Source organism: Nyctereutes procyonoides, unplaced genomic scaffold, assembly GCF_905146905.1.
Source record: "Nyctereutes procyonoides isolate TBG_1078 unplaced genomic scaffold, NYPRO_anot_genome, whole genome shotgun sequence".
Classification (NCBI taxonomy): domain Eukaryota; kingdom Metazoa; phylum Chordata; class Mammalia; order Carnivora; family Canidae; genus Nyctereutes; species Nyctereutes procyonoides.
The window spans coordinates 51,074,601-51,100,424 of NW_026575043.1; the positions used below are offsets into that span (position 1 = coordinate 51,074,601).

A 25,824-nucleotide genomic window follows, 5' to 3' on the forward strand; every position below is an offset into this window, starting at 1 on the left:
ATACAATAGATGCTAGCCATTGATGAGAAAATTTCCCTGCAATCCTGCAATCTTTCTTGCTTTTATTAGAATTGTTTTTTTTTTTTCTTGGTTTGTTATACATATCCTCTAAAAATTAGCTTGTGTAGATAGTCTTATAGTTATAGTGGTAATATGTAAAAGAAGGCATATAATTATCTGAGTGAAATTTAAAAAGTCTCTTCTATTCATGGGATGGTGTGTGGGCACTCTTGTACTAGTTTTCTTAATACCTCAGGAAGACTAAAGAAAGATTCATGAACTTTCTTAAATTAGAAAGTATGGCCATGAGCTCTTGCCATTGCTAAATTGAGTTGATGACAGTTTCTTTGTACTATTTTATAATCCTCTAGGGCTAATTTTTACCATTAGCCTTATGAAGCAGCATGGCAGAGTGGGAAGGAATTTATGCTTTAAATGCAGTTATGCTTTTAATCCAGTTATATTTGGGATCTGCCATTTGCTGCCTTTGTAGGTAGGGGAGAATTATTTAACCTTTCTGAGTCCTAATTTCTTTAGCTGTCTGTGAAGATTAGAAATTATATGTGTAGATCTTGGTATATTGTTTAATGTTAGAAATTACATACTGTTTGCAAATAGGTGATGATTGTGGTTGTTACTACATATATCTATCTCTCTATATATGATTGTTACTATGTATATGTGCATGCTGGATTTATTCCTTGTATATTTTAATTTCATCCTTTTGATTTTATATTTTATTTCTTTTTAGATTTTGTTTATTTGACAGAAAGACCGTGTGTGCGCACAAGTAGGCAGAGCAGGCAGGCAGAGAGGGAGAAGCAGACTCCCTGCTGAGCAGACAGCCCCACGTGGGGCTCCATCCCAGGGCCCTGGGATCATGACCTGAGCCAAAGGCAGACACTTAACTGACCAAGCCACTCAGGTGCCTCTGATTTTATATTTTAAAAACTGATTTTATATTTAAGTGTAATTTTAAACTTAAATATAATTATGGATTGTCTTTGGCAATGAGAAATAACTGCATTTTGGGATAACTTCCATCTAGAAATACTTTAAAGAGTTTCTTCATAATTTTGAAATTAAAGAATTTTAAGTCTTGGAAGATCTATGCTTTTGTCAGAAATTGGTCCATAGAAGTTTGTGTGGAGGGACACCCGGGTGGCTCAGTGGTTGAGTGTCAGTCTTTGGCCCAGGTTGTGATCCTGGGGTCCTGGGATCGAGTCCCACATTGGGCTCCCCGAGGGAGCCTGCTTCTCCCTCTGCCTATGTCTCTGCCTCTCCCTGTGTCTCTCATGAATAAATAAATAAAATCTTTGGGGAAACAAAAAAGTTTGTGTGGAATTGCTTCTTAACTATGAACATGATCATGGTATATGAGGACATATATTAGTCTAAGTGAATATATGTCCAATATAGGGATTTCTTTCTTTTTTTTTTTTTTTTTTTGGACAGTATTTCGGTATCACTACGTTGTCTTTGGTCTTATCAAACAATAATTCGAAGTTAAAAGTGAAGTCTTTGAACATTCACTTTATGCTTAGTTATCTCTTTTAGGCTTAAATGGTGTTTCATTGTTAATTTTCCAGTGAAGACTGGTATAATGATATTTAATTTTAGCTTTAAGGTAAAGGAACTAAATTGTTTTAAAATAATTGGACATTTTCCAGTTTTTCCAACTGAATTAGTTATGAAGTGATTAAGTTTGTAGGCTTGTTATGTCCCTTCTGAATTCTGTCACTTGCTAGAACAACTCCATAAAGAATATAGAGCAGATGGCCATGGCTTCCCTTTATCAAAACTGAGACCAGGGAAGCACTGATAGGAAGTTAGTGCTAGGATTAGGAAACCATTCTTCTGAATCAAAGCCAAATATTTTGTTTGCTGAACCATCCTGGATGTTACAGGTAAAAGTATTCTAGTGAGTAAATTGCTGTGCATAGATTTCTTGGGGACTGGCTCATCTGATGTTTAAATTCCTGATCATAATTTTCTAACCTTTCAAATATGGTTAATGTAAATATTAGTAATTTATATTTATTGGTATCTTTCATATCTTTCAAAGTTATTAGTCTTCTACTTTTCTGATTTCAACTGCCCCTTTTTAGTCTTTTTATTTAGTTTCTTTGACATTTATTTAAAAATTGAAGGTAGGTTTTCTGTTTAAAACACAGACATACATATACATTACTTTTGTTTGAAGAAATAAAGGAACTTGTGTGATAGAAAAATGCAAAAGGGGTATGAACAAAGAGAAATGTACTGTCATTACTAGTAATGATAGCAGTATCACTTATATTTTTTGCCATGTGCCAGGCATCACTATAAGTATTTTAAATACGTACTTGTTTAATCAACTCTGTAAATACTGTTATTCTCATTTTCGTGGTGAGGTGACAGAGGGACAAAAGTTAACTTACCAAGTACTTGCTACTTATAGCTAGTAAATATGGAGCTGGTGTTCAAACCTGAAGGCTGGCCCCAGGTTATACTTGGGATGAAATAGATGATAATGGTTTCCTCTAAGCTGAGAAAGGGCTGCATATTAGTACAGGGTCATACCATACTATTAAGTTGGCAGTTATTTAAACAACTATTGACAGAAATTGACTTGGGTGAGGTGGGGAGGGGAAGATGAGTAAGGATCCAGTGCCAGGGGACACATGGACTGTTTTGTCCAGAATTATGTTATGAATCCATTTTATTGTCACTTTTGAATACATAGTTGTAGTTTATAGCTATTTAAATAAGGAATTCATCTTTTGTGTTGAAACACCTTTGAATTTTAGTTCCTTAGACCTCTAAGATTTAAGAAAATTTAAAATATAAACGTAGGTAATAGAATGAAGATCCAGGTTCTGCTCTCAGCTGGTTTAGTGTCTTTGTTTAATTTTATTTTTTTATTTTTAAAGATCATATTTATTTGTTCATGAGAGACACCTAGAAAGGCAGAGACATAGGCAGAGGGAGAAGCAGGCTCCATGCGGGGAGCCTGATATGGGACTCAATCCCGGGACTCCAGGATCACTCCCTGGGCCAATGGAAGTTGCTCAACCGCTGAGCCACCCAGGCGTCTCTAGTATCTATGCCTTAAAATGTATTTAGAAAACAAGACAAAACTACATTAGGGAATTGTTCTAGAAGCAAAGCTTTTCTGTGTGTTACATGCTAAAGAACATGCAGAAATTGCTGATAACTTGTGTCAGTTTCATTAGTAGCTTGCTTTGGTGTTAATAATGAAACACTATGAGGCTGTGTGCTCACCACTTTCCTGATTAAAGAGGATTCAAATTGTAGCTTCTGCATGGGAAGAAATTGAGATCCTTTGAAAGAAGTGCTTTCACTTTTACAAACTTATTTTTTAAACTCTTACCTGATTTCTAAATACAATTTATGAATCAAATAAGGATGAACAGCAAATAGTTTTATATGATGGACTTGATAGTAAATTTTTGGTAAAAATAGTTCAACTGGAAATAATCATCTGTTGTAATTTGGTGTTTAATATAAAGAGCTATGTAGAAATCTTAATAGAAAGAAATGAGTTTTTTCTCCCTTTAAAAATCAAGGAAGAGGGCAGCCCGGGTGGCTCAGTGGTTTAGGGCTGCCTTCGGCCCAGAGCCTGATCCTGGAGACCTGGGATCGAGTCCCATGTCCGGCTCCTTGCATGGAGCCTGCTTTTCCCTCTGCCTGTGTCTCTGCACCGCCCCCCCCTTCCCCTCTCTGTGTCTCTCATGAATAAATAAATAAAATCTTTAAAAAAAAATCAAGAAAGATTGACAAATATTTTTCAGTGAGAGAAATCTTATGTGCAGTAATGTAAATATTGCAAATTTGCTTATCTGTATGGAAGCTTGTTTTTTGTGTTCTATAAGAAGAAATATCAAAACCATTGTAATTTTCTTGTTTTTTTCCAGGCTGAACTCACAGGAATCAAATGGCGTAGGTACAATTTTGGAGGGCATGGGGACTGTGGACCCATAATTTCAGCCCCAGCCCAAGATGATCCAATCCTGTTAAGTTTCATCCGCTGTCTGCAAGCCAACTTGCTGTGTGTATGGCGTCGAGATGTCAAACCAGATTGCAAAGAGTTATGGATATTCTGGTGGGGTGACGAACCCAACCTAGTGGGTGTAATACATCATGAACTTCAGGGTAAGTGTTTTGTTTTTTCTTAAAAACTGTTAGTGTCATATATATATATTTATATTAATTTGTAATATATATATATAAATAATAGTAAATTTCAAAAAGAATTTATTAAGACTTGCTGAGAAAAATCCAAGTGTTCAATGGGTGTCTCAAAAGGAACATCCTCACTCTTATTCTCTTCTTTCTACTCCCATATTTTTCCCCCCAAACTGTCTTGTTCTTTTCCAGTCATGCTAGGAACCAGAATCTGTGAACCACTGTTACTAAAGGAAATACTGTGCCTCCTGGGTGTTTTGGGGTGGAAATAAGGCAAGATCTACTGTTTTAAAATGATAGCGCATTGTGAGTAATAAGTCAATGAAATGAACAGAATTGTTTTTTCTTGAACTGTGGCTGTTTTGGTTCATTACCAGCTGAACTCTGGTGGAAAATTATAAAGTGATAACAAAATTTGTGTAAGCGTTATTGGACAAAATTATGAGATGACATTGGATAGTATTTTGAAGAAAGATTAATATAAAAAATCTGGTCTAATTTTGATACGGCAAGTTTTCCTTTGTTTTGTTCCTGTTTTTTATATAATTAGGTGATTCCAGGAGATACTTGCTCCAGTGTTACCTAATTTTTAACTACAGATTACATCTGATATCTGGAAACTTTGAATTAATGTAAGATTTCATAATTCTAAGCTACTTTTTATATTTACTACAGATTTATAACAAGAGGAAATTTTATGAATATTCTTTGGCTGTCTGGTCAGAATTTTTCACTTCTTTCCATCTAGTATGCTAAGAATTTTTCTAAATCAAAAATAATTACAATCTTTACTTAGGGTGGTGCATTAACTCTTTGCTGTCTGTCTCCTAGAGCCAATTTTTATTATGTCCAAACTACTCTATATTTTATTAGTTTGTGGCTGAAAAAGTTCAGATAGTGTTTGAAATGTTTTGTTAGTTGATATATTTAATATTTTTTTTAAAGGAAGGAGGAAAACTAACTTTCATATTTGAGGGTCTGTTCTAAGGTGTGTGAATTTGCCTAAAGGATTTCCTTTCAACTTTTGCTTGATACCTTCCTAGCTTTCCTTTGCAGCCATTTTATATCTGTGATATCCCTTGCCACAACAGCCAGAGGGCAGTAAACCACAGTGGACTAATTGAGCTGTTTACCTTATGGTCTATTTGTTCAAAGCAAACGTTCCCCCCATAGTTTGTAGAGTACTTGGTTTATAAATATAAGAACCCAGTCTGGGTAAGACTGCTTCCTTAGCTGGTTAATCAGCAGAATCTCAGAACATATGTACTTATTAGTAAAGCTTATTTCATGTAGGTTAGTAGTGAATTCAGGTAAAATGAGTTTAACCACATCTGGATTCCATTTATCAGGATTTTAAAAATAAGATAACCCCAGAAGATAATTATAACATTTGTATTTGTCCATTTAAGTATCAAAACATATATTTTGTTCTAAAGTTTTTTCCCATGTAGAAGAGGGAATATAGCATTTTTTTTGTTCATCCTTTATTTTTTAAGATTATTTCTGATTCTTTTTTTTTTTTAAGATTTTATTTATTTATTCATGAGAGAGACAGGAGAGAGGCAGAGACTTAGGCAGAGGGAGAGGCAGGCTCCACACAGGGAGCCCAATGCGGGACTCGATCCCAGAACCCCCGGAGGCAGTCACTCAACTGCTGAGCCACCTAGGTGTCCCAGATTATTTCTGATTCTTAATCTTCCATTTCTCTACCCCATATTGATACCTTATGTCTTAACTTTTTGGTCTGGTCTTTATTTTTTAGCAGCATAAATTACCACTTTATAATAATGATGAAACCACGCCCAACTATTAATTAGACTTATTTACCTGGTGTGGGGGGTAAAGTTATTTGTCCATACCAACAAAGAAAATGATCAATGTTATTAGAAATAATTTATTTTATTTTTTATTTTTTTATTTTTTTTACATTTTTATTTATTTATGATAGTCACACACACACACACACACACACACACACACACACACACACAGGCAGAGACACAGGCAGAGGGAGAAGCAGGCTCCATGCACCGGGAGCCCGACGTGGGATTCGATCCCGGGTCTCCAGGATCGTGCCCTGGGTCAAAGGCAGGCGCCAAACTGCTCGCCACCCGGGGATCCCTAGAAATAATTTATTAAGTTACTGTGTTATTTCTCATGGACTCTGTTACCGAGTCAACAAAAAGATGTAGGCTATAAAATTTTTATAGTTGCTTTAGATTGTACATATATTTCATTGATATATTAAGTATCCTTTTGGTAAAGAATAAGGAAAGAGTGACTTTTTTTCTGAACTGTTTTTACAAATCACAGAAACACTACATTTTAATGAGAAAAGTAGAAAAACAGAACTGCCAAATGAAGAGAATAAAAATCCTGAAGTCTGAAACAGAATTTTAATATTTGGTATTTTTATGTGTAAGTGGAGTTGGTATCATACTGTTTTGCAACAGTCATTTTCACTTAATATATTGTGAATGTTTTCTCATGAGAATGATTTTTTATTTTTAATTTCTTTCCTATTGAGTCTGAAGACGGTGTAAGCTGTTTGTTGTTCTCTTGTGTGCCACCAGGAAACTATTCCAGTGTGGAACAGTCATAACTTTGTTAAGTATGTCTATTCTTTTTGATATGTCAGATTGGGGAATGTTACTGGATCAAAGCGTGTGAAGTATCCATCACTTAGTAAGAGTGGTTGAAAAGGGTAATATTATGTGGTTCAACTTAATATTAGAAAGTACTTGAACTTATTTAGAAAAATGAATGGCATAAGGACAACTTTGTTTCAAGTGAGGGAGAATATGTATGACAGGTAGAGTGATCATGAGAAAAAGATACAAAGGAAGTCTTTTAATTGGTAGTCATACAAATTGAGGAAATCTTGGAATCTGTTTTGGTCTTTAAGTAAGAGTCATTTCATTTTAGGTAAAATAAATTTTAACAGAGCCCTGTAAACATTAAGCATGAAGATACCATTATTGTAACATTTTTTTGTGGGAACATCTTGCTATTTCTTAAAATGCTTTTTAATTATGTTATTTGGTAGTTCCCTTTGTCTTTACGATGTACCCAAAATAGCATTCTACTAAGAAACCTCACAGTGCAATACAATACCAGAGCAACCGTCTTTGATTTAATATGTAAAGTATCCTCATAGAGAATAATCCTGCAGGTTAGGCACACAGTTTAGTTTTAAATTACTAGTTTTTTTTTGTTTAAATACTTAAAGTATCTATGAAATTGAACACTAAAATACATTTATAGGCTATCCACATCACATGGATAAACATATTTGGGCCCGTGTCGGAGAATTGCTATTTATCTTGTCTGGCATAGTAGTTCAGAGCATGGATGGGTTTGAATCCCTGCTTAGTTGCTTGCTGGCTGTGTATCGTTGATCAAGTAACTTATCCTTGCTTCACTTTCCTCACTGTAAACTTGGTATAAGGATAACAAAGGTTAAAGTTCTTAGAACAGCACAGAGAATAGTTTCTTGTCCTGTACAAAGGACCTGTTGGCAGTGAACAAATAGTGTGAAGAACAGGTTTGTCTGGAGCTTAGGCTGTTAGTGAAATAGTCAGGAGAGACTGAAAGACTGGGAAGGTGGGCCATAATGAGTGTGCTGACGTAAGGATGAGGAATTTGCACTGAATTTGATTTTTGAGGAATTGTCATAGGTTTCTGATCAGGAAAGAAACATAATTAGGAAGATAATATACAAGATGAACATGAACAGGAAGGCAGTAATATTATAATAAATCATTTTATTCTAAATGGAGCTAGGAACTTAGACATTCTATTTAAGGTACAGATATATTTAAATTAAAAAATACTGATGATTACGTACTGAGCTTAATAGTCTTTGCCAATTTTATTATACATTTGCTCTTTTTGCTTGACTAAATTCTTTTGCACATTTTCAATTTGAATTTTAGAGATTAACATAATATACTAAACTGGCTTTTCCTCATCTACCAAACAAAATTATTTTACAAACAGAATCTTCTGGCCATTTTATCACTTATAGTCAGTGGTGGGAACGACATGCTATCTTAAAGCCCCAAAATGGTACAGTGGTCAAGTACAGACTTCTAGGAACTGAAGATGGCTTGATCCAAAACCTTAAAAGCCCCTGGCCCAGAAGGACAAGTATTACATATAGCCTAGTATGTGCTTAGAGATGCTTGTTGAATGAATGAATGAATGAATGAATGAAGCCCATCTTATATAGTTCTAACAGCATAGTATTGTACTCTCAGAAGGTTAACTTCTTTTTTTTTAGAAGGTTAACTTCTAATGAATACACTTAAAACTTTAACTTGATATTGTGAGGAGATTGAAACCTAATTAAAAGTAAGACATTAAATATCCATTTTATTTTGTATATGTTTTATAAAGAAACCTAGCTGTAAATATGCATTGTCTATATTTTTAATTTTAAAATTTATAATTTATCTATAATTTTAAAATTTATCTATAATTTGTCTATAGTTTTAATATTTATCTGTACTATCCCTTCTGCTTTTGGCTATTACAAATAGACATATGTAAATTATAATAGGGATACATCTGTCTACCTCTAAAAAATGATTGCCTCAATATTGTACTGGAGGCCTTAGGAATTGCCTTTACTGTCAGTGTAGAGGCAGATTGGCAGGTAATACCCTTCATTGTTGCATTTGTAGTCATAAGTATTGCTTTTTTTATTTTTCAGAGTACTGCCACCTATGCCAGGAAGTATGGGCAATTGCAAAAACAGCATTAGATATTAGAGAGCTAGGAAAAAGGGATCTGGTTTTCTAATAGTGAACAGTGTAAGATAAGATACTCTATTACTGTTATTTATACAGTCGAACTGATTGCAAGCCTCTGGATAAAGAAGTGGGCATTTTGTAAGGATGGAGGAAGGCTGAGGAGAAGAGAGTGGAGAGCCAGTTGCTAGTATTGTAATCTGTATATATAGATTAAAATGTACAATCTGAAATGATGGGGTTGATATAAACTTTGTTTAGCTGTTTCCAAGATAGAACCGAATTTCCCCTTCTCTCTTTTTTATTTCAAAAAATTTTTACAGTTATACATACACTTAACTTTTTTTCTGGTTAAACCATTTGAAGGTAATTTCTAGACTTCATGAATCTTTTACCCCTAAATACTTTGTCATGTAACATCTGTGACAATGTAGGACATTTTTCAATGATACTGATATAATTTGTTGTCCTGTCAAATTTTTCATATTCTGAATTTGTTTCCTCATGATTAGATTCAGGTTAAACATTTTTGGCAAGATAATTGAGTAGGTGATATGTACGTCTGTGGCATGTTATCAGAGGCACATCATGTCAATTTGCCCCAATATTGATACTACTAAGTTTGATTACTTTGGTTTAAGGTAGTGACCACCAGATTTTTCCTGTGTAAAGATACACTTTTCTTTTTTGTAATTTTTAGGTAAATTTGGGGCAAAACTTTGAGAGGGTGAATATTATTTTTTTAAAAAAGATTTTTAAATTCATTTGAGAGAGAGCATCGGCAGGATGGTGGAGGGTGAGGGTGGGGGGAGAAGGAGAAGCCGACTCACTGCTAAGTAGGAAGTCCAAGGTGGGGCTTGATTTCTGGATTCTAGGGTCATTACCTGAGCTGAAGGCAAATGCTTAACTGACTGAGCCACCCAGGTGCCCCAAGACAGTGACTATTCTTTTCCCTAGCCCACTTTTCACTCTGGCTTGAGGAAGAATCTAACTTTTCAGCTATTTAAAAACAACAGAGATCAAATGAAGACGACATTCTTGATTAACAGGAAAGGTAGGTAGGGGGGTAGAGGAGAGGAGAAGGAAGAAAAGCACAGGCGATCTAATCAAGTCAGATTATGACAGTAAAGTCAAACTGAAAATTAATAGCCTTAAGCTGATCACATTAAAAAGAAAAGTGTTGACCCTGAATTTTCTCAAATCATAATTAAGTATATAGGAATATACTACTATATCTTTCAGTCTGTGACTTTTCACTTGAATTTTGATTTATGGTTCTCTTTGACAAAATGAAAGGAAATGATTTCAGTCAACATTGTGAATGGCTTTATCCTCAATTGAAAAAAATTGCTTTTTGTGAAAGTAGTGATCCTTTTACATATAAAATTGACAGGAATGAAATTATTTCTAAGTAAAATGCTGTTCAGTTTCAAAATTTCTTCTAAAGAGATCTGATTTCTTGACTTTTCCCCCCTGGTTAATTTTACATATATATTTTTTCATTATTGGTGGTCAGTTTATGATTCATTGAAATTAATCTCTGATTAAATTGGAAAGTAATTTTTTTGGATTTATTGTTTGGGTTTATTTTTCAAGTATCAGATTCTGCTGGTTTTGAAAGCAGGTGAATTTTTCTTCAGCATTCTAGATTTGTAGTATTTTACCTATCAACATTTATATGGCGATTTTATTATATGGCATTAGTAATTCTTGAGATTAATGTCACATTGCTGTGTTTCATACTTGTTATTTTATATTTGTTATGGATATATAGTATTTTCATATTTGTTTCTATGTATATAGTAATAGAAGAGTACATTTGTATTTCATGAGAACAAGCACTTTTAGGGAAAACTCCTCATACTCAGTGGAAAATGGTAGCTAGTTCTAAATAGTTTATGAACTAAGTAGTCCTGGTTTTCACTGGATCTAAATTATTTAAGTCTTGATACAAAATTTCTGACTTTTAAAATAGTTATAGCGTGTTCTGTTTCCTCAGGTGTAGTTTTAAAAGAATTGGTTTGCTAAAGCATAAAATAGTAATAGTTTTCATTGATGATTATCCAGATGATTCCAGAGCATATTTAACTGAAGTAATAGATTTAATAGAAAATCATAAGTTATATCCTTAAAAGAGAAAGTGGAATACTTATTAGTGGTTTTGTAAGCAATACATTTGTATTGTAAAGTTATAGTACAATTCGGAATTCTTTTATATGAAAAATAGAAAAAGATCTAATGGATTAGACAGAATTATTAAGCTAGACGTGCTTGCAATTGAGAGAACAAGCTAAAGTCTAACTGTGGAATGTAAATAAAATCGATGTGTTACCACAGGCAACTTGCTGAACCGTGTAATTAGCTTTTTCTATGAAAAATGAGACATTTATACTGAGATTGTGGTAGGATAGCATGTAAAGGGCTTATGTTCTAATGATATGAAAATTAAACAGTTGGTAAAAAATTATAATTTAAAGATTGCTGCTTCAGGGTAAAGTTTAATCAGTTGTTTTTTTGGGGGTGGGGATTTATGTTTTGGTAAGTAAAGGCATTACAGTCCGATATTTTTGTATTGAAAAGAAGTCCCCTACTTGTATAAAGTAAACCTGAGTAAAACCTCTGCTAATGAGGGATTAAAGTCACCACTGGAACAAGTAGGATTGAAAATGAACCTGAAGTTAGAGAAACTATTATTTGGTGTATTAGTTTTTTACTCCCTTTATTTGTAAGTAATTTTAGTGATGAATATATTGTGACTGATACAAAAGTAATTTTAAGGATAGCTTGTTTGATACCCACCTCCTTTGTATACATTTTATTTCAAAATCTTGTTTTTTAATAGAAAACTTAAACATTCAGAAGAGGTTCTTGTACATTAAAGTGGTATAAAGATTTCTTTACCTTGTAATACAGTTGTTTCTTCTTTTTTTTAAGATTTTATTTATTTATTCATGAAAGACAGGCAGAGGCATAGAGGGAGAAACTGGCTCCTCGCAGGAAGGCTGATGTGTGGAACTCAATCCCTGAATTAAGATCACACCCTGAGCCAAAGGCAGCTGCTCAACCACTGAGCCACTCAGGGTCCCTACAATTTCTTTGTTTATCTCTTTTTTTAGGGAGGTTGACATAAGAATATAAATGTGGCAAATTGGAGAAAAAGTTTAACTCCTGGTAGAATTTAATAGACTAATTAATTACAGAAAAAATTACAATTTGAACATTAAACTTGAATGAAGTAGAGATATAAAATTATATATTCAGAGAACACCACCGTTTGCTGCAGAATTTACAAGCAAATTCATGACTGACATGAATTTACAAGCAATTTCATTGCTGACATTCAGAAAGCATCATGTCAGTTTTAAAGTTTACAGTATTTTATATAGGAGATGAAGTAGAAAGTCCCTCCAGTGAAATCGGGCTTCTAAGGAAGGAAGAAGGTGAGAATGGATCTCCTAGGTCATCACCTAGAGGACTCCGAGAATATCCTTTTCCATTTATGCTGTTGAATTAGCATAGGCAGAGGGAAGCTGAAGCTTAGAAAAAGCCTATGACTCCATCATATCCTTAGTTATAATGGAACCCAGACTCATATTTTGTATCTTTTAAAATCAAAACTGTTACTTGGTTGCAAAGCTGTATTGCAACATGAAACTGTGTTGATTGTGCCATATAAAATGAGTCAATCAAATTTCCCAAACCATTTATTTATCATTTTTATAGGATTTTTTTTTAAGGATTTTATTTATTTATTCATGAGAAACAGAGAGAGGCAGAGACATAGGCAGAGGGAGAAGCAGGCTTCCTGTGGTGAGTCTGATGTAGGATTCGATCCCAGGACCACAGGATCATGCCCTGAGCCAAAGGCCGATCTCAACTACTAAGCCACCCAGGTGCCCCTCCCAAACCATTTAAAATAAGACCCACATAACTATTCCAATTCTGTTCATCTCAAGTCAGATCTATTTCCTGTACTTACAGAAAGAATGCTGGCTTGCATAATACTAGACAGAGGACCTTTTTTATTTTTAAATATTTTCTGTGAGACTTGGCAAATGTTGGGTTCCAATAATGTCAGCTCATAAACATTTAGTCTAGGTGTTCTTAACTGAGCATACACTACAGATAAAGGGAAAATAAGAATAGTTTGATAGTCATTAAAACTTGATGTGCATATATACTAGACTTTATTATGAGATTAGCATTTGCTGTTATAAAATATCTTATTGAAGTAACTGAAAAGCTACAATTATGTTATCTTTTGTCATTAAGACGTCTTTCCCCTCCTCTTTTTATAGAACTATTATAGGTATGTATTTTGAAAAATCAGAAATCTACAGTAAAAGAACAGGTTAGTTATTAGGGGAAGCAAGAGGTGGTTGCTGAGGCTGCCATTTAGTTAAGTTACATGGTTTCTGGTACTGTTTAAAGTATGGTAGACTAAGCCAACTTATAGGTGTCTGTGCTTACCATTCATGAATAATTGTTTGAAAAAGTATTTATTTACAAATGGTTTCTGTTTTGTTTTATGATGTTTGAGCAAATGGGAGCTGGAACTTGGTATAGATTTACTCAGCCATGAGTACACTGGAACTAAGATTTTTTTTCTTTTAAAAAAATATTGTAATGGTAGAAATAATACATAACTATGCTGCTGCTCCCCTATCCCAAAAGTTCTCAACAGCTTGGAAATCTGTTTTAAGTATAAAGAATTATGAAATTAGAATCTATTGCTCTGAGTATTTTGTGACTGATGCTGTCCTGATACTACCTGAAGAGACACTCATTGAATATCATTATGGCTAGCAAGTGTTCGATAATTTCCTTTTAAGCTCCATCTGTGTAAATATTTTTGAACAATTTTCTACAAGTACTGGGTCACATATCTATTTCTTATAAACCCGACATTGATAGATAAAATACACTCTTTGTATAATTGGGTCTTGTTTTGATACTGGTTCTTTCATATTGTGATTTGGCAGTGAGTTCAACAGAATAAGCATTATCCTCTTGAGGCCCATCTAGGATTGAACTAAAGGGCTTCTACAACGTCCACATGATCATACAATTAGTTCTTCTTCTTCTTCTTCTTTTTTTTTTTTCTTGGTGTAGCTGAATATCAGCTGGTTGCCAGGGTATTGTGGTAGAATAATATCCTGCAGTTTGTAGTTAATCATGCAGCAGAACTGTCTTGATTAAAAAATAATAAGATAAAAATTGGATGAAGACAAGGTATCTTTGTTTTGAAAAAGATTACATGTATACAGTGGTAAAGTGAAGGTTAGAGCATTCACAAATCTGTTATTAGAAACTTCGTCTTCCTATTTAATATAGTATCAGATGCAAAATATCTTCCATTAAAAAATACTTTTACTTATGGCTTTGCTACCCTTGGGGGAGGTAAAACTTCTTGCTAATCTTGAAGGCTTACTTTTGATGCCATTAGGAAATCTACAAGTATCTGTGGAATGACTCCCTGAATCAGGAAGTGATAAGAAAGAACCTTGTCAAAATGAGGTTTCTTCATTGAGATTGTTCTATTTTTTTCACAGGTAATCGTGGACTTACTTAAAATAAGCAATTTTTAATGTTTGCTCTTTATAAGAGGGCATGTTATTTACATAGAAATATATTTAGACTAAATTAGAAAAATTTGGATACCCTCAGGTCAGTTTCAGGCACTATATTTTTAACTTACTTTAAAAGTTGCCTAATAATGGAATGAATGCCTGCCTTGACATCCTTGGAAAACCTATATACAACTCTGATTTTTTAGGGGAGAAATAACATTTGTTGACAGTGACTCTATTATGGAAAGATCATGCCATTTACTGGTTTCATGAAGAGTATAACAAAGAGGGGCTCTTGATTTGAATAGCAGACATGGCTGGGACAATTATCCCCATTGCTAAAGCAAAGGCTTCATTAACCAGAACTCAGTTATCCAGAGCCCTCAAATACATTTCAATGTACACTCCCCCACCCCAACCCATCCTCAGTAAGCACACCATTTTATATAAAAAAAAAAGGTTAAATGACTTAACCATAGTATTATCAGTGATTAGTTCAGATATGCATAAGATGGCAGTTTGATTCCCAGTATGGTTGAGGCAGTGAGCTAGAAGATCCTCAGGGGGCAAAAGCATTTTCATGGGATGTCCTGAAGCTACTACTAATTCAGCTCAGTTGCCCACACATTATAATTTATAGTATTATGTAACAATGATAAAACAATATATGAGAGGATATTTTAAAATCATTCTTTGAGCTTTATAAACATGAAGTGTTATTACTAATCTTTAAATTTACAGTTAACACCATGTATTTATTCAACAGATTTTTATTGAGCCTGCATTCTGTTAGATGCTGTGCAAAATATAGAAATAAATCAGAAGCATACTCTGTTTTTTAGAAGCTGACAAATAGGGGAAATAGCATTTGTACATAGAATATTAGTACAGTTGTCCTAAGAGGGACCACACAATATTTTTTCAGTTATACAGGAAGCAGAGCCTTGAGGAAGAGTTGATTCTTGAGCTGATCCTTAAAGAATGGGGTAGACTTTTGGTGTTTGGACATATGGCTATGTTAGGGCAAACACACTTCATGTATATAGAATTGCAAGAATATTAAGTAGGAAAGTTTGAGATATCTGTTTGAGAAGAGTTAAAGATGAGAAGTTGATTGAAAATGGTGTTTTTATGCTTGATAGTGATGGAGCTTAAACCCTAGGGCAAGGAGTTTGGACTTCATAGGTAGTTGTTTTTTTTTGAGTTTTTGAATAGGGCTAGAGGGAAGGCTCTCTGTAGGCTGCATGGCAGGCAGGACCTGCATCTGACTGTTGCTTACCATTGTAGTTCCAGGACCAGCATAATTCCTGGCACGTATTTGTGAAGAAATTAATGAGTAAATGAATGAATGCAGTGGAAGTTTGTATAAAGATTATCTGAAGTCCTCCCAGTATTTTGGATCACAGAGGAAAACAAGCTGTTTTTTGGAAGACTGTTTTAAAGAACACATATGATTGCATTTGAAACATTTTTTTGATGCATTAGTTTCTTTTTAACTGTATATTTCAACGACAGTGATAGTTTTCTTCCTTTTTTGCAGTTGCTTAGTTTTTATAGCCTACAGTTTAGTTTTAAAATTTTTATTAAAGATAATTGAGGAGAGGATCCCTGGGTGGCTCAGCGGTTTCGCGCCTGCCTTTGGCCCAGGGCGCGATCCTGGAGTCCCGAGATCGAGTCCTGCGTCGGGCTCCTGGCATGGAGCCTGCTTCTCCCTCTGCCTCTCTCTCGCTCTCTGTGTCTATCATAAATGGATAAAAATGGATCTTTAGAAAGGAAAAAAAAAGAAAAAAATAATTGAGGAGCACCTGGGTGTTCAGTGGTTGAGCGTCTGCCTTTGGCTCAGGTTGTGATCCCAGAGTCCTGGGATCAAGTCCTGCATTGGGCTCACACAGGGAACTTGCTTCTCCCTTTGCCTTTGTCTCTGCCCCTCTCTCTCTCTGTTTCTCATGAATAACTAAAATCTCAAAAAAATTGTATAATTTTCCATAAATTATTTCCATTAGTGTCATAGATAGCAAGTAGTTTGGGGAGTTGGCAAAAAGCTTGTGTTCTAATTGTCTTGTAGAACAGAGGCTATGGGAGAATACTATGTATTGGGTAAAAGTGCTTAATGGTATTTATGTGTGAGAAGCCCTGTTAACTTATAAATACATGGCTTGAATGACCTTGGGTGTCCTACGTATGTTATAAATTGCTAGCTCAACACTAGAGTTGATATTTGCTACATAGAAAAGATTAGATAACATTGCTTTGCTGAGGCTCTCTCTGGGAACTGCCTGCTTTGCTTATAGAATCCAGTTGACAGAAAACTTTCATTGAGCTTTTTTTCTCTCATCCTAAAATCCTGAATTAATTGCTAACTTTTTATGATATCATGACTATAGACTACATGGTAAAATGAGACATAGTATATATGATTTGAGCAACCACTTTCAATGAGATCCTTAATAGACACTTTTTAGTGTTAGTATACATCTTTTCTACTGTTTAAATATAGCCTTTTGATTTCATCAAATACTCTAAGATAGCAAGTTAGTACTTGACAAGTTCTGTAATTTTAAATGGCATTTTTCTAGGACTATAAACAAAATCAATCCATCTCCTCCAAAGATACTTGCAAATACACACATATACCTGCAGTAGCTTGAATTTCCTGTATTGGTTGAAACTTCCATTTGACAACACATGGAATGCAGCCATGTCTCCCAGAGGATGCTTGAAGAGTCTTTCCATCAGTAGTGAATCACACTTTCTGTCAGGAACCATCTATCATTCTCTTTTTCCATTTGTGACTTTAGTTGGCATTCAGTGGAAGTATAGGTCATGGATTGTGGATAGGAGGGCCTATTCACCCTCACTCACATATCCAAAATGGAACAGAGGTCAGGAAGAAATTTACTACTCTTTCTTTATAGTCTACCTTTGAGAGGTAGAGACCCTAAGATAAGAATGGTAAATTAGCTAAAAATAAGATTGAATGTTTATACCATGCCTCCTCCTGTAATACATGTCATTATAGATAGGTCATTTAAATTTGCTCGTCTTTTATTCTCATCTCTCATATGGGAATTATAGCTTTATTTTATGATACAGCATGAAGTGAATATGAAAAGCTCATATATTTAAATACTGTGTAAATGCATTTCATAGTCACACTTTTTCTTTAATGAACCTCACTGTCAAACTATTTAAATCTTCATGAATTTATTTTACAATTAAGTTTTGGTCATAATTTCTACCTGTGGAAAAAAATTGAATTCTTTTTCACCTGGTATTGTCAATATTAATTAAATCATATATAGGCATTTGATTTTTAAAAAAGTAGTGTCTTGTAACTGATCATTTTCTGGCTTTGGTTGCACAAGGATGGTTGATAATATGTATGCCTTTGCTCCTAAAGGGATTTTAGAATAAAAAATTACAATTATGTCTCTTGTTATTTTATAGGATTGTGGTCTAATCCTTGAAAATTATAGTGAGTATATGGTATGTGTTAATTATCAATGGACCAGAGTGTTTTGGACTTTTTATTGATTATTACATATACAGAATTATTAAGAATATTGGATTAACAAGGATTACTACTCCCATTCACGTTGCTTGCCATAATAAGTCCATTTCCTGTTCTACATTTGTTTTTTTTTTAAATTGCAGAATAGTTTTTATTTATGCTTAAATTGTGCCTAATTTTATAGTACTAATAAACAGGGAATAAATGATAGCTTGAAATAGTTATATGTTGAAACTGGGAACCAGACAATAATCAAATATTTATATTCATTTGGTATGTGTTAGGCATCATGCTGGGTGCTTGATGATCAATCTTGGAGTTGAAAGTAGTTTTGAATTTATTCTTTCTGAATCTCAACTTGAATGATTTACAAGGAAAAATTTCAGATTCTGCTGATTTCATTTTTGCACCTTGTTTTGTGTTTATTAAATTCATTTTCATTTAGTATGTAGAACAGATTTAGCAGTTATGAAATATCAGCCTTTGCCATATTGAGACTGTTAATTTAACTAGTTGAACACTAGAGGGACTGCAGACTAATCACTGGCTTTTTAGTTCAATAGTATATTAGTTGGGATGCTTTATTTAAATAGTGGAGCTACAGAGTTTTTTCCAGCTTTTTAGTTTTCCCAAGGTTGGGTAATATGTCTCCAGCTTTACCTGGTCGCTTATTTGGTTAATTTTCAAGTGTATGGACTATAAAATTTAACCTCTGCCTATCTACGTATATCAACACAAAAAACCTTTGGTTGGTTATGGGCTCTTTTTAGGCCTGCTTATGTATTTAGATGGCCTGCTCAAAGAAGTGGGAAATCTGGGTGTAAGCTGTATAAATGATGAGTTCCCAGCCTTCTCTTAGAAATCTCTGAGTAGGGGAACAGAGCATTTGAGTGAAGTGAATGTTCATTGGAACCATATTTCAGATTATTTTATGGAGATTTTTTCAATGTTTTTGTGATTTTTGGTAATGAATTTTGTGAAAAGATTTATTAGTTTATAATAGCACTAGAAGGTAAAATAAGCTATACAATATAGTTTTAGTCTAGGTAGGTAGGGTTACAGATAATTTTGCTATTACACACAAAAGCTGTTTGGCAACTCAAGTTAATTGAATAAGAACTTTCTGGAATTAGGTCTTTAGGCATTAAAAAAGGTTGAACATTTCTTGAAAAAGAACATTTTACTCCCAAGAAATATTTTTGCCTGGAAATGGTGTAAATTTTAAATGACAAAAATTTAAGTTAATATGTATGCAATAGATGAGTGCTTCTGGAAGTTTGGTTTGGTGGTTATCTGGGGATTTTAATTGAGGTTACATTAGGGACATAAAAAAAAATGAGTCAATCTTTATATACCTCTTTGTAAAGAAGTCCCAAAGATCACTTAGAGATACATAGAATGAATGAGATGGATAGGGAAATCTTTATTTTCTTCTGAAATAAATTTATTTCTTCATTTTTATATATTGTAATATTAATCTATCTTAAGTTTGCCCCCTAAGTAGTTTGTCATACTACTAGAACACTGGTAAAAATGACATCTGCCTTTACCTTTGTTTGCTAGATTTTTAAAACTATGGCAGAAATGTTATTACATAAAGGTAATTTAAATTTAATTCTTCATGTTTATGAGTAGGCACCTTCCACTTTATTTCATTCTCTTCGATTATATATTTCTAAAACTCAGTATAAATTAAAAATAAGTTCAATTATATATAGGAAAAGAAAAATTTAAATGCTCATTTCTTTATTATTGTTACTCTATCTGCTTCCAGAATATTTTGAACTAAAATCATTTGTGGAATTGGCTTTTATAATTTAAGTATCAGTTCACACTAACTTGTAAGAAATATGATGATAAAGTATATATTTGGTTAGATCACTTAAAAATTACATACATATCCAGTTCATCTGTGTTCCTGTTAGAGTTAAAAAGTCTTTAAACTCGTCCTTTGTTGGTTTTGGATTTCTGAAACTAGTGAAGAAAATGTAAGTTACCACCAAGTTATAAATATAGTCAATTCTTTGGAAAAACCATCAGTCAGGTATTTTACTGCTAGTCTTAAATGCTTTGCATAATGCTAATAAGTCCTCTATTAAGTTACAGATTTTGTGTTGGAATATTTGGAGGCGAAATTTGAAATTCGAGAGTGTTCTACAGCTTCATTCTTTTCTCAAAAGTATGGTCTCCATGTCACAAAAGACAAAATGCTGATGTGTTAAGTATGAAACTGTTTTCTGAAGATTGAATATCTGGAAAATGCCAAAAAGTACACGGAGCACTGAACTGTGAATTCCAGAGTTAGGATAAAGGCATGTTGGATATAAAAAGCATGTTTTTGTTGTAAATGTTGGCTAGTTGACATGATTATAATTGGCATTGCAGGAGTCATCTTCAGTTTTGAATAGAGTAGAAACTGATCCTCACTTTGTTATATTTAAGGGGGAGTGGGCAGTAATTGCTCAGTGTTTTAGACAATAGACTTAAAGAGTTTTTACTTCATAGAGCTAGATAAAAGGTAAGGTTACTAGTAAGGAAAGTTAGGAAAAATAAAAAGTTTTTATTCTGTGTTACCACTTTTTACAAGTATTCTTTGAAGTCAGTTTGATCACTGAATGCCTTTGGGTTAGAATAAAATTCAAAATAACCTGACAAAGGTTTAATCAGAAAAAGGCTACTTAGTAGATAGCTAAGCTATTGCATCTCTGTGTGTTAAGGAATGCCTTCTATAACTTGGAAGAAGGAAGCATGGAATTCAGTTCAGCAGCATTCGCTGAGTGCTGTGCACTGGCTGGGAATGTGTGGTCACTGCCTTCCTTCTGGGAGCTAGAAGTATGTAATTAGTCGTTCAGTTTCCCAGAAATTTAATTAATGAAAATCTCAATTTAGGGCACCTTATTAGGATGCCTGGGTGGCTCAGTGGTTGAGCGTCTGCCTTCAGCTCAGGGCATGATCCCAGAGTTCCAGGATCGAGTCCCATGTCGGGCTCCCTGCATGGAGCCTGCTTCTCTCTCTCTCTCTCTCTGTCTCATAAATAAGTAAAAAGGATTTAGGGCACCTTATTTTAGTAGAATTCTCAGGGTGCTTGTTCCAGTGGGTTCTTTTTACTCTTGCTGTGTCTTTTTGTCAGTTCAGTCTTCAGGTATTATTTATTGTGCTTTGTACATGGGCCAGATGATGTGCTGGGTATTTGGCGTTCACTGATAAACTGGACAGCTCAGTTCTTAATCTCTCAGTTTGTCCTTTAGTGGGACAAGTAGATAAGTAAACAGGTAGGTACAAAACAGGGTGATAAATGCTCTGATAGGGGTAGTACTTTTCCTCTGTTAATGTTGGTTCCTTCTCCAGGTTGTTGTTCCTACTGTGACATCAGGGATTTGTTTCTTTAAAATGTTAAACTAAGGTTTTTCTTGAGTTTTGTTTTTTTGTAAGATGCCAGTACCTTGGGATGATAGAAAGATGAGCTAGATAAGTAAGGCATGCTTTAATGCTGATAAGTAAGACATGTTGGATATAAAAAGAGTCTGTTTATTGGGTGGGAGAAGGATGATGGGACTTCATTAACCTTATATTTGAAACTCAAGGGGAACTTGTTACTGTTCAAGACAGTTAAATTTGTACAAAGTTTAAAAACAATTGCTTACTAATTTATCTCTTCCTGCATCCCAAGGTAAACTTTTTCTGTGTTGCACCCTTAATATCATAAGACAGTTGCTTATACAAGCTCAACTTTTCTCACTGGGCTCCTGCTTCTAATCCCAGTTTGTACCTGCATCCAGGTAGGTGGGTGCCTGGGCGGTGTCTTAGTACTGCTCATATGCTTCCCTGTCTTTCCTGGACAGTTATAGCGTTATAGGATAGAGCAGGCACTTCAACACAGTTGAATATAGGTCTTCAATTAATACTCCATCAAGCTAAAGGGAAAGACTTCCCAACTTACCAGTTTTGTAAGAAAAAAAAAAGTATTAAAATTTTCTTTATTGAGGGGAAGACAGTGGATTTTGCCCAAAGTGTTCTGTCCTTAATATTAACTTTGCTGTCCTATATTATTATGGCATGCTTTTACATATTCCATATAGCAGACCTCCTTGCTAGTTAGATACATCTTGGTTGGGTATTTTCATTGTCAAACAATAAGAGCATGTTGGTCTTTGCTACAATTACCATCTCTAAAAAACTAAATTTTTCTTGACCTGGCTGTAACCCTTATATTGAGTAGGATGTTTGTGAACATGGAACATAAGAGGAGGAATGAGCATGCATGGCTCCACGCTTCTTATATTGGCCAGTAAAGTGACGTTTCATAATGTTGTCCCCAGTATTTACTTCACCAATAAGTACGTGTTTAAACTTGATGTGCTTGAAGCAGTTTTTGCTATAGTTTTTACTTTTTCCAACTGCTTTGAGACCTTCCTTTACATAGCTTCTTTCTGGAAGCATCTATGTCGCCTTCTTCCCTGAGTTAAACATTGATTCTTGAAGATCTTAGATGCCAGTGGAGTGATTACTATTAGTAACAATAATGCACTCTATCATTTCTTCAGAACCATAGTGGAGATAGAGATAAAGTACTTTGGGAGCTTATGAGTAGAGATGACCTGCAGCTGTTGGGATGAGGTAACTCTCATGGAGGAAGTAACATTTACAATGTTGCTTTAGAGAGCTGAACTAGGACATTTGGGCTTCAGGGGCAGGAAGGAGAAAAGGTAGTCTACTAAAAAAGTAACAGTAGAGAAGTACTGGTCACAGCTAAAATTTCAGCTTGGCTATGGTGAAGAGTGTGTGATAAAGAGAAGAGGAAAAAGCAAATTTGGAAAGGTAGTTTTAATCAGATTTTATGGGGGAGTTTGAATACTGAATTTAGGTGTTACCACTATTCAGTAGACCATTAATCTGGGCTACAACTGTTAAATAAATTGGAACAAGGGAGTTGGTGAAAAGGAGAATATTAGGAGTCTGTTTCACCATTCTAGATGAGATATAGTGAAGACTATTAAACAGCTGTTTTGTATATTTTTAATCACATCTATTTTTTAAAAAAAGATTTTATTTATTTTAGAGAGAAGTGCACTAGAGCATGCACAAGTGTAAGTGGGGGGGGAGGGGCAGAAGGAGAGGGATTGAAACTCAAGCCGACTCCCAGCTAAGCACAGAGCCCCACTGGGGGCTCCATCTCAGGACCCTGAGATGATGACCTGAACTGAAATCAACCCTTGGGCGCCTAACTGACTGAACCAACCAGGTGCCCCTCCATTTGGTTTTTCTTTTCAAGATTTTATTTATTTTTTCATGAGAGACCTAGAGAGAGGCAGAGACATAGGCAGAGGGAGAAGCAGGCTCCCCACAGAGAGCCTGATGTGGGACTCGATCCCAGGACCCCAGGATCAGGACCTGAGCCAAAGGCAGATCCTCAACCATGGAGCCACCAAGGCATCCCTGGTTTTTTGATTCTTAAACTTTTGTGTGGAAGAATTAAATCCATTAAGTGTACTTGGAACAATTACTCTTTTCTACTTTCCTTATATACTAGGTATGAAAGATAAGATAACCTTTGATATTTTAATATAGATTTTGATAATTTGTAAAATCAAGGGTGTCTTGAAAACATTATTATATACTATTTAAAAGTGGTCACATAAGGCCAGATTGGTGAACTTGCTTACATTTCAAGTCTGAATTTAGTTTATCAGTCCAATAAAAACATCTTTGGCGGTCCCTGGGTGGTTCAGTCGATTTAGTGTCTGACTTCTTGGGGTCCTGGGATTGAGCCCCATGTCTGTCTCCTGGCTAGGCAGGGAGTGTGCTTCTCTCTCTCCGATTGACCCTCTCCCTCTCATACTTTCACTCTCTCTTTTTCTTTCTTTCAAACAAATCTTAAAACAACATACCTCTGTGGGGAAAAAAGGTTAATTTTGTATGAGGATTTCTTTTTTATTTTATTTTATTTTATTTTATTTTATTTTATTTTATTTTATTTTATTTTATTTTATTTATTTATTTATTTTTTGAGGATTTCTTTTTTAGCAATAAAGTAGTACAGAGGTAACCAAATACACGTTTGGTCACTTGGTAGAAATTGCAGTGAGTTAGATGAAAGACATTTAGTGATAATATGGACTGAACTTTTTATTTACTTTTAAGCAGGTTGAATGAAATGATTTTAAGCTAACCATTTTAGTCATTCTATCTACGTTATTTGAAGGAGACCAAGAGAATGAAGCTGATGTTGAAAATCATATTTTCCTTCGATATTGTTGGTGCTTAAATAGGGAGAAATTTTAGTGTTACTTAAGTTTCATCCACATTTAGGATGGATATAAATATGATATTGAAATTCTGATTTTGTGTGAATTAGCTTTTTAGTATTTTGAAAATATTTGATGTAGCCTCACACCTTTGGAATAGAGTTGCAAAACTTTGTTTCCTCTTTCTTTTTTCTTTTCTCCCTTTCCCACTCCCCCCCCCCCCCTTTTTTAAGGCTTTTTACAGTCTCAGGGAAGATAAGGTAGATGCTTTCTTGGTAAGTAATTCCAGTTTCATTAAATGGCTCTTGATTCCCAGTACTGAGTTATTGCTTAACAAGATGAATCAGATGGTCCCAGAGACCTTTTTTTTTTTTTCTGGTTAACCATGATTACAACATATTGGCAGGATTTTTATTATATTTTGTAGTTGTTATTTAACCGGATCTGTTGATTAAAAAAAAGTATCAAAACTTTGTGTCCAGTGGAGTGGTTTATATCACTAAGGAATCCTATACTTTGCTGTGTGACTTAATTGTACTTCTTTATTTTTTTTTAAAGATTTATTTATTCATGAGAGACACAGACTAAGGAGAGAGAGAGGCAGGCAGAGGGAAAAGTAGGCTCCTCGCAGGGACCCCGATGCAGGACTCGATCCCGGATCCCAGGATCACAACCCCAGCTGAAGACAGGCGCCCAACTGCTGAGACATCCAGGCGTCCCTTAATTGTTCTTTTGAAGATACCTCAGTTTTTTTTTTTTTTTCCTGCAAGGGCTTTGTGTGTGAGGGGGTTGTTAGAAAGGGATTCTATACATGTTGGATGTAATTCTGTTTTGTTAGATTTGAACTTTAAATTCTAGGCTTATGAGCAAAGATTTCAGAAAGCATTTCTTGGCTTTTCTAACTTGTAACTAAATTAACTCTCCACCAAAAATATGTTCCTTGAAATAAAAGGATCTCTTATTTGGTAGTGATCATTATGTGTAGGTAAATCAGAAACATCAAACTTAGGAATTTGGAAGAATAAATTATAAAATGTTAGAAAAGTAACTTTTGTACTCTAGGAAAAACTTGCAAATAATTTTAGTGTTTTTACTTTTTTTAACTTCCAAATATTTGCTCCTCCATACTTGCTTTTGCTTTTGTTTTGGAAGCAGTTCAAAGGTACAAACCCCTGGTTTGTTTTTATATAGCTGGGAGGTCTCCCCTCCCTCCCTTCCTGTTCTGCTTCCTCTCCTCTTTCCCACTCATCTGTTAGCCCATTGGTCCCTCCATCCTGTGAAAAGGAATTGGTGGGAAGACATCCTCCTTGGTTTATTGAAGGAGAGTGGGAACTGAAGTTTATACTATAAAAATTCATCAGGCCATGCAAATGATGGGAGCAGTAGACTTTATGCTTCATTTATAAAGTGGTTTTTCTACTAGCATTGGATTAGTTTTTAGTATTGAGACTATTATTGACAATAATAGTAGCTTCTCTTCTTTTTAGGATAGCCATCTCTGATTGCCATAGCAACATCCCAGAAGACGGTCTGCTTGATCTAATGGCAACATGTCAAGG

At 34.6% G+C, this 25,824-nt stretch overlaps 1 protein-coding gene across 2 annotated transcripts in view; it reads left to right on the plus strand.

Annotated features, from left to right (window-relative positions):
- MED13L (mediator complex subunit 13L) overlaps positions 1-25,824 on the plus strand; it is a 299,067-nt gene that overhangs the window by 30,636 nt on the left and 242,607 nt on the right. For both annotated transcript variants that reach the window (XM_055322293.1, XM_055322294.1), the window contains exon 2: positions 3,918-4,155. In XM_055322293.1, coding sequence (XP_055178268.1) covers positions 3,918-4,155 — 238 coding nt within the window. The remainder of the gene's footprint in view (positions 1-3,917; positions 4,156-25,824) is intronic.